The following is a 14779-nucleotide window of genomic DNA, read 5'->3' as shown; positions in this document are numbered from 1 at the left end:
AAAGGTAGTATTTTCCTGATTTACACAGGACTCTACTCTTGAAGCCTCCACCAAAGAGGATTTAGAACACAGACCTTCAGGCAAATCAACTCACTTTAGATTAATATAGATCAGAGACAATGTCTTGAATTAGCAACTGAAACATCTTTCTTTCAGATAAGCAACTCTCTTACTGTGAATTCCAAAGAACAGAAGGTCATTATGCTACACTAGAAAGACTGTGAAAAATCCAAGACCCATGAGGATAAATTAAAAAAATATCAACAGAAGTAATTTCATAATAGGGTAACAAGTAATTTCCATGTTAGTCTTAATAATGCAATTTCAGTTGATAATCTTTGTGTTTCTCAGGTAACAGAAGACACACAGAAGGGTGAATTTCAGCTATTAAAATACCCACGTGTGAATGTTCAGCTGAAATGCTTACTGAACCTACCTAAATGCAAACCAGTCAGAAATGTTACTTATACCATACCAGACCACAGATTGAGGAAGACACACAAGGGAAATCTGGTACAGAGAAGGGTATGCCCTTAATTGATCAGGACATATGGACCACTCATGCAGAGATGACACAACATTTAAACTAGAGTAATAAAGGCAGATCATTGTTTGTTTCAGCTTCAGTGCTCTCTCCAAACTCCATACTTGGTCCCTTTTGTACTTTCTACTGTAAAATAACAGATATGGAAGATGGAATTCGAAGAAATAAAGCTCTGTTCTCCTGCCTTTGCCCAACAGAACTTGCCCTGAAATGGGATACAGGCCTATAACTACTTATACCTCAGATATAATCTGAGAGTCAACACACGAATCATGCATTTCACACAGGTTAATTTTTCTTTCAAAAACTGATTTAAATAAATTTTACAGTAAAAACATTAACAAATTTGTTTGGGACAGCAAAGAATGATGACAATAAACATTTTTGAAGATTAAACTCATGCCTGTTCACTTTCTCGTTATGTAGCGTGTGAAAACACCTCAGAAGTATCACACTCATTGGAAAACACTGTAATATATTGACCACCACTTTTTATAGAATGATAGAATGGTTTAGGTTGGAAGGGACCATAAAGACCATCTAGTTCCAGTCCCCCTGCCATGGGGGGGTGCCTTCCACTAGACCAGGTTACTCAAAGCCCCATCCAGCCTGGCCTTGAACCCCTCCAGGGATAGGGCATCCAGAACTTCTCTGGGCAACCTGCTCCAGCACTTCACCACCCTCACAGTAAAGAATTTCTTCCTAATATCTAATTTAAATCTCCCCTCTTTCAGTTTAATACTGTTACCCCTCGTCCTATCACTGCACTCTCTGATAAAGAGTCCCTCTCCACCTTTTCTGTAGGCCCCCTTTTGGTGCCGAAAGGCCACTATATCCCCAGAGCTTTCTCTTCTCCAGGCTGAACAGCCCCAACTTTCTCAGCCTGTGTTCATAGGAGAGGTGCTTCAGCCCTCTGATCATCTTCAGGCCCCACCTCTGGACTCAATCCAACAGGTCCACGTCCTTCTTATGTTAGAATCATAGAATCGAATGGATTCTATGAAGGGGTTGGAAGGGTTGGAAAAGACCCTTGGGATCATCAAGTCCATCAACCCTACTCTACAAAGTTCTCCCCTACACCATATCCCCCAACACCACATCTAATGACTCATAAACACATTCAGGGATGGTGACTCAACCACCTCTCTGTGCAGCCTATTCCAGTGTCTGACCACTCTTTCTGTGAAGAATTTTTTCCTAAAACTACCCTGTTGCAGCTTAAAGACATTCCCTCTTGTTCTAAATGTTGGGGCCCCCAGAGCTGGATGCAATACTCCAGGTGGGGTCTCGCCAGAGTGGAGTTGAGGGGGAGGAATCACCTCACTCGACCTGCTGGCCACACTTCTTTTGATGCAGCCCAGGATGTTGTTGACTTTCTGGGCTGCTGGCTCCTGTTGAGCTTCTCATCAACCAACACACCCAAGTCCTTCTCCTCAGGGCAGTTCCTAATCCGTTCTCTGCCCAGCCTGTATTTGTGCTTGGGATTGCCAAGCAATCCTCAAATAGCTATGTTTTCTTAGCACTGCTGAGACACATACCCCTCAAAACATCATGTGATAATAACTGAAATAGCAAAAATATATGTTAAAGGTATTGCTTCAACATTTATATTCTCCTAAATTTATTTGACGGTTGGAGATATGGTGTCATACAAATGACCAGAAGAAACAATGTTACCCCATTTCAAAGAAATACCCAATACAACAATTTGGCCAACCTAATCCCATTACTTTTAATAAGTATCTTTTTTTTTTTTTCTTTGTATTTAATTTTACTAGTATACTAACTCAGGGCAGAGATATCTTCAGGCCTCTCATGGAGATATCCATGAAATCATACACAACTGACAACACAACGGTGACGACACTTAAAAGTTCTTTTCCATGCATTTTCATTTGGATGGAATATTCTCACCTCTATTTCATCCCATTTCAGATCTACAACTTTCTGTCCCGCTTTTGGCTGCCATGTAGGTAATGTCATGGTTGCTCTTGAACGAGGAAGAACAATGTCGGGTTCCAAGGTAGATGAGACTGGTCTGCTCTGTCTTGGTGATGTTGACTCTGTCCGTTCAGAGACTGGAAGGCTGTGCAACGCATGTTCACAGTTTTTTCCCTCATAGCCTTCACTACAGAGACAGAGGTAGCCATCACTGCTAGTGCTGCAGTTACCATGGTGACAGGGGTTGCTGGCACAAGGATCTGAAACAAACTGGGAAAAACACATCATATAGGTCAATTACTGCATATAAAGTATTTATTTCTGAGCTTTACAAGACCATAAAACAGGATTCTTTTCCCCTCCTGTATTTATCTTCTAAACATATTTATGAACCAAACTCATCTTTGATATATCTTCAAGGAAGTACATTCAAACGATTAAAGAATATAGATTAATCTATATTAACCACTTTTCTCAGACCATTTACTGCTACTTCACTGTTGATGCATTCAAGCAAAGTGATAAATGTGAAGTATGATCGTGGCCACTACTTATAATCAGCAATTTTCAAAACCAATATTAAAAGAGTAACCTATCCAGGGAAAACAACAAACATCTAGAAATTTAACACAATAATAGAAAAAAGGACCAGGGCACAGAACTCATACAGATCACCAGGTATGAAGCAGTTGTCTGGCTGTTGTCAGAGTTAACCACATCACACAATCCTAGTTGTGGACACAACTGCCATTTTAAAACAGCTGGGCTTTTTGCCCACACAGTGTTTAATGGACAGCAGATTCAGAATCTAATACATTCTGGTGCTAAAACCTTTCTAATGGGAGTTAGAAAGTTGGGGCAAAAATGTGCTGATTTTTAAAACAGCATTTGTAATAGTATAGGACAAGAATGAGCTCAATGATATAAAAAAAATCCTGTCCTGCTTGCCTGAATTTCGAGCTTCAATTTGTCTACAGCTAGTTTGTACTCAGATTTTTATGCCATCATTGACTTTCAGGTTAAATGTCTTTTCCCTCTTGTATGTTGATGTTTACATCCATAATGTATTTATAGAATACATTACATGCTCTTCTCAAGTTTCAGCTCATACACTAAACAAGCCATTCTTGCTCATTCTCCTTGTGGAGGACAAGCCCTCCATTCACCTGCTCATTTTTGCACTCCAGACTCCAAAGTTTAGCACTGCCTTTTGCAAATGCATCAATACATTTGTTTATCCTGCAAATAGCTTCCTTGATACTACTTAAGAAATGTTTGCCTTAGAGTTAAGTCTCACTGCTGACTCACTATCATTATTTGACCAACTAAGACATCCAGCCAGTTCCCTCGATTAGCCTTCACATCCAAGTGATAACCCATCACTAGAAACAGATATTTTCTCAGTCTTTAAATGCAAATTTCACCCAAGTGCTCCAGTCCTAAATGTTATCCAGCTCTTCCCTGTTCAATATTCCAATCCTTCCCTGCACAAGCAATGCTTCTCATTATATTTGTCATTAAAGCACCACAGTTATTTATTATTAAACATCTGTTTCAACTATCATAAGAGTTACATAAGCTTTATATATCATTAACGTCATAAAAACAAGTATTGAGTCTACGCTAGAAATTTTACCTTTCCATCAGTTCAAAGCCCAGTGTCAGGGACATCAAATCCTAATATTGCACCTTCTTATATAAAACAATACTAGTATTTACCCTTGCTAGAACTCTTTCTTTGGCTGGAATTTTTGTATAGCCCAGCCTTTGTAACATTTTTGGTCAAAAAACAGAGGAAACATTATGAAAGTTACGTTTGGAGACAATTAATAAGAAATATCAGGTTTTGTACTGTTGATGCAGAAGAGTCAGAGGCTGTGGAAGACAGTTCAAGATATATGGTCTACTCATTTATCTTGTGGTTCTGTTACAGCTCTGAACGTTATTTACTTTGCATGTGGACACATCTCCTACATATCAAGTGATACGTTAGACATCAAGATCAAGCTCCGACTCGCATTTTTAAAACACAACTATATAGTGAGTTTATATATTCTTATATATCAAGTGTCAAGGAATATGGATTTTTATGATCAGATGGGCTTATCTTCTTACAGTCTCTTTCTCCTGAATATATAAGTTCTCAAAGAACAATTTCTAGCTGGCTCTCTGCAAAATAATATTTAAGTGACAGAAAGAGAAGACAAATTTCCAGAGAGAAACAAAACCTAGTTCTGTTCTGTAATTTGTCAATTAGTTTTTATGCTTGCTCCCATTGCCAAGCAGCAGAGATTTTCACAGAAACTTCCATTTCCTTTAAGAGTGTTGAAGATAAAAAGTGTTGAAGTGTGAACAAAGCCCACTTAAAAAATTGTTTGCAACGGTTTTTTTTTCATGTTTTAGTTGTTTGTACTAGATCCTAGTTTGAGACATGCAGCTACCCAATTGTTGTATAAGCTCTTTACTCATTCTTCACAATTAATCCAAATTCACATCAACCCATTTTTTATTAATAAATCAGCATTTATTCTATTCTGAGGAAATTTAATTGTTCTCATCACACCTAAAACGTTAAGGTTATTATTTGCAAACCTAGTAACAAGAAATAAAAAAAATAACGTTTTCAAACAATCACAAAGGGCATTTTTTCCCCTTAGTGAATATATCCACTTGCTTTACAAGCAAAATAATAAAAAGTGCTCTGTGATACATTTTATTTGCTGTAATCTGTTTTGAGCTTGTTTGACTGGAAACCGAATGTGCTTCATGACAAACACTGCTTTCTTCTTCCCATGCTACACACTGAAGGATACCTTGAGCCTTACGAATTGCACTAACCTTCCACATACAGTAAAAGTGAAAATAATCAAGACTGGTTTAGATGAAGAATAAAAAAAATGAGTGTAGTAGAACTTCAGCCATGCACTTTCTCAGAATTGAGTTTTATGAAGCATTTCATAGGATTTTAACTTACCATCCCCTTTTCTTAGCTAGTATTAATTCTAAATTTCATTTTTCTTTTAGTAAACCTATCAAAACAAATCAATGTCCTTTGTGCACATAAGCTTTCTGTTGAACTAGAGAGAGTTGATTCTGATTAACAATTAAGAAGAGAGGAGGAAATAAAATTGTTTAATTTGTGTTGGTTGTGATGTTTCTGTGATTCTTACAGCCCTCTCCCAAGCAACAGCAATAGTTCGCATGGGCTCTGGGAAACATCTTGACAGTGAACAGCAGAGCTACATCAGAATTAAAAGGCAGCAAAGTGCAAATGCTTCACATTCAACAAACTTTTGAAGCCCACAGAAAAAAAGTAAACAATATTCTTATCTCAACACTGAGAGCTGAGCATAACTGTATTTAAGTACACAATTAAAAGGGTTCTTTTTTAGCCATTCCTTGTGAAGTTCATAGTATTTTAAAACACTGTTGCATAGAGAAAAGGAGGAAGCAAGTAATAGGTATCCATATAGCCCACAATTAAATAAGCACACAATGTAAGCACTGCTAAAAAATCCAGCTTTTTTTTTTTAGGTGTGGATTGTAATTATCTTAATGAAGAAAGTATATTTAGTATCTAGGTCTCTTGTTTTCACCCCCGTTTCTCCATTTAATAGCCTATTTGTTTTCATAATACACTCAGTGACTAAATAGGCATAGTCAGCAGTTGCAGCTGACAAAGCTGAGCTTAAAATCATAAAATATATTTGCATGAAATTATTATTTCATGTATCTGGACAGCTATAATTTTTGGAGTATTTTTCCCACAGAATACTAAGATAGATGCATACCAAGGTGCCCTTCATATTGCAGTTAATTTTCCAAAGGCAGACCGAACAGCACAAATATTGTGCTAACATCAGTCTCATTTAAGAATCACGCTCACAAACACGGTCTTTTGCCAGCCAGTCCAATTGTTTCCTAAGGTTTCAGTTTAAGATAAAGAACTGCAAGATGTAAATCTGCAAGATCTGTCTGCTGGTACTCTTTGTGGTGACATCAATTTGTCATTTAATGCTCATTCAGTGTCTCTTCAGAGTGGTTCTACCTGCTCTGCCTGGAGACAGTCAGAAAGGATCCCCAAGAGAGCTTCAAAAAAATAGAACATTAAGCCTAGAAAGAAGGTTATAAATAAATTCCTAAACACTATGCAAAACCTGTCTTCCACCTATGGCTCTCCTCTTAGGTGTGTTAGTACAAAGCTAAATTTTGGGTCAGTTTTTATTGCTGTTGCCTATAACCGCAGACAACATTGTCAGCTTGCAATGTCAGAAAAATACGGAAAAAACAGAGTAAACCCAGTCATCAGATTAGGAATTCACTGGATTGTTTAAATCCATTCTACATAGTGAATGTCATCCTGTTAACAAAGACAAGATGCCACAACAAGTTCAAAGGCTGATATTTTACATATGTTCAGCAGCACTCACAACCTCCAAAACAGGCTTCAGATATTAAAAGCCAACAGAGTCCAAAATTTTCCAACTCTTCAATGGCTTCCTGAGATAATTTTGCCAGTTACAGAAGGAAAAGTTGTGGTTTTCAAATTTATAAAGTGACTTTAGCTGATTGGGATTTAGACAGCTAGTTTCTTCCTGTGTTCTGGTAAAAACAGATCTTAGAGGTTAAATCAGTTGCTTCACACCTATATTGCTGAAGAAATTCCCCAACACAAAAGCAAACTGTTCTCCAGGAAGACATCATGGGAAAATCCACCATATATCACAAGCACAAAAAAGGATCAGACACAGCGATTTCAAGCTATGCACAATACATTAAAAGTTATAAGCTTCTGAACACTTTTGAAAGAAAAATAATTGAAACCTACAGTCTAAGATATTATTTGTTTGGGTTTAATACAGTAAGTAGAAAAAAAAAGAATTTTCTTATAAGCACATCTGAAATATTTTACTATCTCTGCATATGCATCGATTTATAAAAAAGAGATGGAAACAGATTTAAATCTTTTATGTAGCAATGGCAATAAAGATTATCTAGAAATGTAATCTCTTTGAAAGAATGGTTTAATTATATTCAAACTATTATTTAAACCCAGCCTCATTCAATCCTTCACACAGTGAAGTTTTAAATCCCATTCTATCACACATTAAAAATTAATGGAAACTAGGAAACAAAAGACAAGAAAATAGGATGAACTGAAATAGATAAAAAACCCCAAGAGTTCTAAAAAGTATCCACAGGAAAAAACATTGAGATGAGTATATTGACCAAATAGAGTTTCCTTTATTTTGAGAAAAGACTGTCTTGTGACTCAGTAGGACTCAAGCAATGTATGTGGGTTCAATTTCTGGCTCTCCCAGAGACATCCTGTGTGACCTGAGAAGAGACAGATTCTCTCTTTGCCTCTTTCCTAACTGTAAAACTGAGATCACATTTCCTTTCTCACATTGCCTGAATTGTCTGTTGAAAAGGCAATTTTTTTAGGATAGGAAAGATAGAGTCCGATTTTGGTAGGAACTCTCAAGCAGCAATAAAATACAAATAAATATAATAAATAAATAAATGTCTCTGCGGCAAGGCTAACTCTGTAACCTCTGGCTACTCAGGTTTATTTCTTTCTTATTCTTAATTTTTTTTTCTCTTTCCTTTTTGCTTCTTTCTGTGGCTATTCAGGTTTCTTCTGAACACTTCTTTGCTCAGATGAACAGAAGTGTTCAGAGAAATATCCAGCAAAAATAGTGTAAACTTAAGAAAAATTCCCATATTATATTTTCTTTTCTAGTTAATCTGTAAACAACAGCAAAATCATATTGATATTGCATGTTTAGACATTATACTCTTCATCAAAACAAGATCTGCTTGAAAACAAGTAGGTTAAAGAATACATTAAATTTCCAGCTGTGACCAAACATAGAAATAAAACGAGTGGCTAATACACTGAGGACATGAGAGATAGGATGAATGAGACTTTTTTTGTCTCACGAGAATGTAGTTTAACCAGTATCCTCACCATGGTGTACATAGGCATTCCCACCTTAAATGGCTGTTACTGAAAAGCTGCCTGCAATTACTTTTGCATATGTTTTTAAGAACAGTTTTGGTAAGTAATTCTTCTACCACCTGTGGAGAACCAGTACCATGTCCTAGTGAAACACTGCCTCACAAGGTCCAGTGCCCACCTGCACCTTGCTCAAACACCAATCAGTCTGTACAGGAATTGGAATGCCACAATTTGTCAGAAGAAAACCAATGTGTGAGTATGATGCTATTTCATACTAATAAGTAGCCATATGCTACGAATTACAGCAATTGGAGCCTTGGGTATGAGTGACTTCAAAGAATGGCCAAAGTAACACAAGCGCTTTATAGAGAGTGCTGGAAACAGAGCACTGGGGGCTTGCTTTCCCATCCCTCAAAGCAATGTAACAACAAAACATTAATATATTGCATAAACACTGATATGGCAGCTACATCAGTTATTAGAAACTAACTACAAGCTGCAACATAGAATTGGAATTAATCAAGATTTAGAAGACTAACACCAAGAACTGTATCATGCTGAAACTACAATGTCAGCAACTTCTTTCTAGAAGTAAATATTCACTATTTTTCTTCAGCAATTCCACTAAATGCCCCAACCCCAACATCAGGAAAGGCATCAATAATTCTAATAAAGAGGTGCAACCTTTATCAGATAATTCAGAACAAGATTCTTTGAAACACCGTTAACCATAAGCCTTTTGGATTGCTTCCAAGCTGCCATTCTCATTCTATGAGTTTTGAATATTCAGAGTAATGAAACTGCCAGGGAATGTAATAAATGGATATAAAGCATTTTCTTTACTTCAGTGAAGCAGCAAAAAAATGCCTAAGGAAATTGTCTGTTTAATTGAGAACCAAAGCATGGCTGCCCAAATCTATTTGAAAAACCAGCAAACATAACAAGGCAAATTTTAAACAGCATGATAGATTTTAAAAACAGAGCTCCAGCAAATGGCTAAGATACCCTTGCATAATAAGTTACCGTATATCAACTGCTTTGCTATACTTACCTCCAGGCACATTCTTACCCCAAGGCATACTGAAATAACTACAAAATAAATTGCGATCACTTTCCCTTTCCCTCAACAAAGGAAAATATCTACTTCACACTAACCACAGAGTGCTGCTATTATTGAGAAGCACCTTAGAGTTTTTCTCAGCTTTTCTCATCAGATTATTTTTAATACCATTTTTATATATTTTCCTTTATTCCATTGGGAAAGGCATTCAAATTGTTTGGTATTTGTCTAGATATAGTGGATTTAAGATTACATTTCAACTAGACAAACTAAGCCAGCTTACTGTGGTTTTGAGCAACACCCATGATCAGCAAAGATGCTTTTTAAAAACAAAATTATGTCAGAATATCCATCTTGAAGATAGGTCAACTACTTATCACAAAGGATCCGAGAAGTACCAATAGATCTGTGAAGATTAGCAGTGAGGATTTTTACCTCAGCATCATCTCATTTTTCTCCCAGTAAGGATTGGCAACTTACAATATAATTGTTAAATAGGACTCCAGTAGCGCACTTATTACTGGTGGTAAACGTAGGGGGTAATTCTGAACACAAAGCATTAACTTCGTTACAGTAACACAATACATTTGTTTGTTTAGATCTTATGCCATTATTTCATTATGAAAACATCACACAGTGAAAGAATTATCAATAGTGTCTTTACTCTTAATATTAATTTCCCTTTTTAGAAGTATTATTTCTTAAGCAACAGTAGGGTGCAAAAAATATTAAATTAAGATAAGTAATGATATGAAAACTCATCATGTTATTTCTAGATTGAACTTTCCGTAGTTTCAAATACATTATTCACTTGTGAGGAGCTGAAATTAAGTAAATAGACTTTCTCATATTATTCTAGAAGTCAGTAGTTCACCTAAAAACAAGTAGTATTCTATAAAAAAAAACAACAAGTGTTCCAACTTACATGCAAAAGATTTTAAAATATTATTTTAAACTAATGATTAATTAATTCTAATGAATTTAAGTTTGAAGTTAAGCTTATGGGTCACATTCTAATCCAAGGCTAATAATACCACTTCAAAATCATGAAGTTTGGCCATGAATACTCTGAGTTACAATGAGATCAGGACTAGCCCAGGGAGGAATACAGTTAAGATATCTTTATGAAACAAAATTTCCAAAGAATCTTCTACTGCAATTTTCAAAACCAACTAAAGAAATTACTTATCCTACTGAAAGTAAGAAGACCTTGAATTCCTAAATTTTTATCTGTTTAAAAAACCAACCGCATGCTATAGCCTCTATTCAGGTATGCCAAGTTTTAGACAATCTATCTGTCTGTCCCCACAAATTTTGACCCCAGTGAACAACCCAGATTTCCAGATTTGATAGTTTTCTAGAGATCGCAAAAATAATTAAACTTCTTTTACTTCCATTGCATGAAGAACCAACCAGATAGAGGACCAAGCCTGCATAAGTGCTCTAGCTGGCAAAAAGACCACAGCATAAGCTCACACTTTATTATACATCAAGCTAGGTAAAAGATAGAGCACCCTTACAAAATTCAACAACAGGAACAGGAACAGCATTCTCATTTTCTTTAGCATTAACATCAATCAACCTCAAGGCACAGATTCATATAAAACAAGACTTCATTAGTTCAAGTACTCATGGCATTTCTTGATTTAGAAATCTGAGGCTTCAGACATTTTCTAGATGAGATATAGGCACACAGTTCTTGTAAGAAAAGAGAAATGAATTAACAGTGAGATGCGCAGTAAAATTGTACAGTTGAACCATCAACACCACATGAAATCCTGAAAAATTCAATAGATGTAACAACGGGCCACTCTCTTAGCATAGCTTTTTGCCCACAAGAGGCTTGGAAAAAAAAGGAAAAGACAATAAACACATCTATAAGGTATCTAGAAGTTGTGATATAATGACAGGTCATATATCTATAAGGTATCTAGGAGTTATGATATAATGACAGGCCACTGATGCCACATTTTCCAAATCAAGTATGAAAACCCAATTAAAATTTGGGGTGTTTGAAAAAAAGTAGTTGTTATCATTTCAAGACACAATACATCAGAAAGGAGACATTTTGCCAGCTGAGACATATGGCAATCAATAAAACAGAAAGTGCTTATGCACTTGGTCAAATAGATGATCATTATATAGGTCCTCCAGCACTTCCAAACAAACAACATTACAACCAACATTACTGCACTCTGTGAACTACTACTGACAACACAGTAAATCATGTGGACTCCTGATTTTTCTCTTATTTCTCATAGTTAAGCATCCTACCAAATCAAAAGTTAAAATATTGTCTAGTTAGAGAAATACTGAAAGAAAGGTGAAAAAAATTGCGAACACATGAATGCATTCTCTCAGTATGCATACTCTGTATTGCTGCATCAGATTAAGTTACTCCCTGGGATTACTATTTTAAAAACCTTATTCCTCTGTATATTAATATGTTTTATTTTAATCATTTAGGCTCATGATTAGAATTCCAAGACCCAGCTACATTTTTAATATAGCTATTGGGGGTTACACATCAGTAGTTAATATAATGAACACACTGGGCACAACTGACATCTAAAGAGAATCGGTGAAAAGGGATGCCAGTGGGAAGAAGCTGCTTTCAGGTACTGGTTACTACAGCAGGCAAGGACTCACAGCCTTCCTTCTTGGATTAGGAACCTAAACAGTTTTCTGGTCACAAGTGAGTTTTTCTTTTAAGACAGGATCAGAGGCAATATAGAGAAGTCAGCATCTTTATCTCATAACAAAGCACCTGCCTGCACGTGATGAGCAACGTTCAGAGAGTTTCAAATCAACGTCCAGTTCCTAATCCCTGAAGAATTTATCATAGAATGGTTTGGGTTGAAAGGGACCTTAAAGACCATCTAGTTCCAACCCCCCTGCCATGGGCAGGGACACCTCCCACTAGACCAGGTTGCCCGAAGCCCCATCCAGCCTGGCCTTGAACACCTCCAGGGATGGGGCATCCACGCCCTCCCTGGGCAGCCTGTTCCTGTGCCTCACCACCCTCACTGTAAAGAATTTCTTTCTAGTATCTAATCTAAATCTCCCCTCTTGCAATTTAAAACCATTACCCCTTGTCCTGTCACTACACTTCCTGACAAAGGGTCCCTCTCCGGCTCTCCTGTAGCTCCCTTCAGATATTGAAGGCCTCAGTAGAAGGCCTTGCAGTAAAAAGCCTCATTTTACTGCAAAAAGAAATTGAATTAAATTATTTGAGCAATGTTCGGAACAGAGACAAAAGCCAAAAAGTTCTCTGCTCCTCCTTACTTCAACACCATCACTCACTCATGTCGACAATCATGCCCATAGTCACGCTCTCTGCCCCTGTGATTTTTGTGCTGTGAAAGCAGTTTAAACTACAACTTTTTATTTCACATTTTATGACAGGCTGAGTGAACTACTTCCTGACAGCTAACACACAGTGACTTGTTAAGTTATAGCAACAGCAGCATATGCCTGAACCTTGAGAATAAGCCAGATGCATAATACAGGTCTTATATTCAGTGGTTAGAGACAGTCCTTCTTTTAACCTCATCTGAAATAGCTAATTTGACCAGTCAGTAGAACAACCTTTTGAGGGTCATTTTTTAAAAGCAAATTTATCTTGTGGTCCAAAAGACGTTCTAAAATTTATATGAAAAGAAACTGGATGATAATTTTTCCAGTGGCATATACAGTAAGAGTTTTTCAGAGTTTTGTCTTTCTAGCCTATGCCAATACAATTTTTCTAATGTGAGGTTTTGATTATTTTCTTGTAATTTCAGCTTCTCAATCACTCTCACAACTCCTAATTATATATACAGACTTCTCATTTCTTTAGTGCAGACAACTATGCCTTGTTGCTTGGACAATTCAAACAGGAAACTAAACCTATAAAATCTCTAGATCTAGAGAAAGAGTAAGTTGGTGTTTAGCACATCTCTCAGGGACAGTGGTATGCGATCTCAGGTCTCCTGCAGCAAGTTACAAGGAGCCTGTCATTACAAATAGGAGAATTACTCCTCAATGTGTTTACTATTTTTCTTCTCTCTGTCATGTCAGAGATAACAAGCAGAAAGTTGTTTGCTGTAAGACCTTCTTACGGGTGTCTCCAAGATGCCATGTAAAGTCATTGTTCAACATGATGAAAGATACATGTAGAAATGGTAAAATGAGTTGAGTTTCAGTTCACTAGTTCCCAGCAAGAAACTCATCATCTATAATTTTAAATCTGTCCTAAAGATCATAGCTGTTACCAAATGCATTACAATATTAATGAACAGTTTCTGAAATAAATGTCAGGCTTTGTGCCCCCTCTACATGAAAGGGCACAAATGAAGGAGCCCTGTCCCTTTATGGCATAAATTATTATAGGATTTTTTTGCTCACGTCTTTCTTTCAGTTGGTCTAAACACTGGAATCTATAAAATCAGACACAATATTTTAAAGCCTATTTTTCTAGCACTGTAGAAAGCAGGTCTGTGACCTAAATGAGCTCTCCTATGAATTTTGTTCACAAGGTCTTATATCTGTCATCAAACTACACTGTACACACACTGTCGTTTTGCTGTCCACTACAAACTTTAGAAACAAGAGTATTATTTTAAGCAATGTCATCCTATAACTTCTCTCACTCATACAATTTTTTCTTTTGATGGTTTACCCTCATGAATTAGTCTGTTTGCAGACAAGTTGAAACTTATGTCACATTTTTATTTCTCCAAACCCTTTATTACTCTCTTTGAATGACTTCAAATCTGCTGTGCTAGCCAATAATCCCAATATTAATTTACGGCTATTGGCCCAGTCCCTTAATGTTTGATACTATGAATTAGATTTATCACTTTCTGAAATCAGCCTTATTTCATGGCATCTAAAAAAAATTCTATGGCAATAGCTAAACTGTAGAACTCTTGTGATGAATGAGGAAACAATCCTTTCACCTGATTTAAATTTTATGTTTGGTAATTTTATGTCCCTACTCCTTACCCTGAGATATTTAGCAAGTACGTTGCTCTCTTGGGTTGTGGGTTTTTTGCAAGATTCTGTTAATTCGTACAACACTACATTCATTTTTGGTGGCAAATATCAGTTTTTGAAAGGTACTCTCCCATACTGATTTATGATATAATAGGTAGCAAGGCACACAAAAGTGTCTGATAGCAGTCCAGAGGTAAGGTGGAGTGTTTATGAATATTCTTTTTCTCCAGATTATCAGGTTTTTAGTGGCTGAAGCACTTATCTCCTTTGGAAACAGCTACAAGAATTCAATGGA

The 14779-nt window shown here is 36.6% G+C and overlaps 1 protein-coding gene across 1 annotated transcript in view; it reads right to left on the bottom strand.

Moving 5' to 3' along the window:
* Positions 1-14779, bottom strand: part of DNER (delta/notch like EGF repeat containing) — a 122919-nt gene that overhangs the window by 70438 nt on the left and 37702 nt on the right. Inside the window, exon 2 of the mRNA XM_014951814.1 lies at positions 2459-2755. Within this exon, the coding sequence (XP_014807300.1) occupies positions 2459-2755 (297 nt within the window). The remainder of the gene's footprint in view (positions 1-2458; positions 2756-14779) is intronic.

The sequence above is a fragment of the Calidris pugnax genome, unplaced genomic scaffold (genome assembly GCF_001431845.1).
Source record: "Calidris pugnax isolate Ruff unplaced genomic scaffold, ASM143184v1 scaffold197, whole genome shotgun sequence".
NCBI lineage: Eukaryota > Metazoa > Chordata > Aves > Charadriiformes > Scolopacidae > Calidris > Calidris pugnax.
This window is presented reverse-complemented; position numbering and strand designations above follow the sequence as displayed.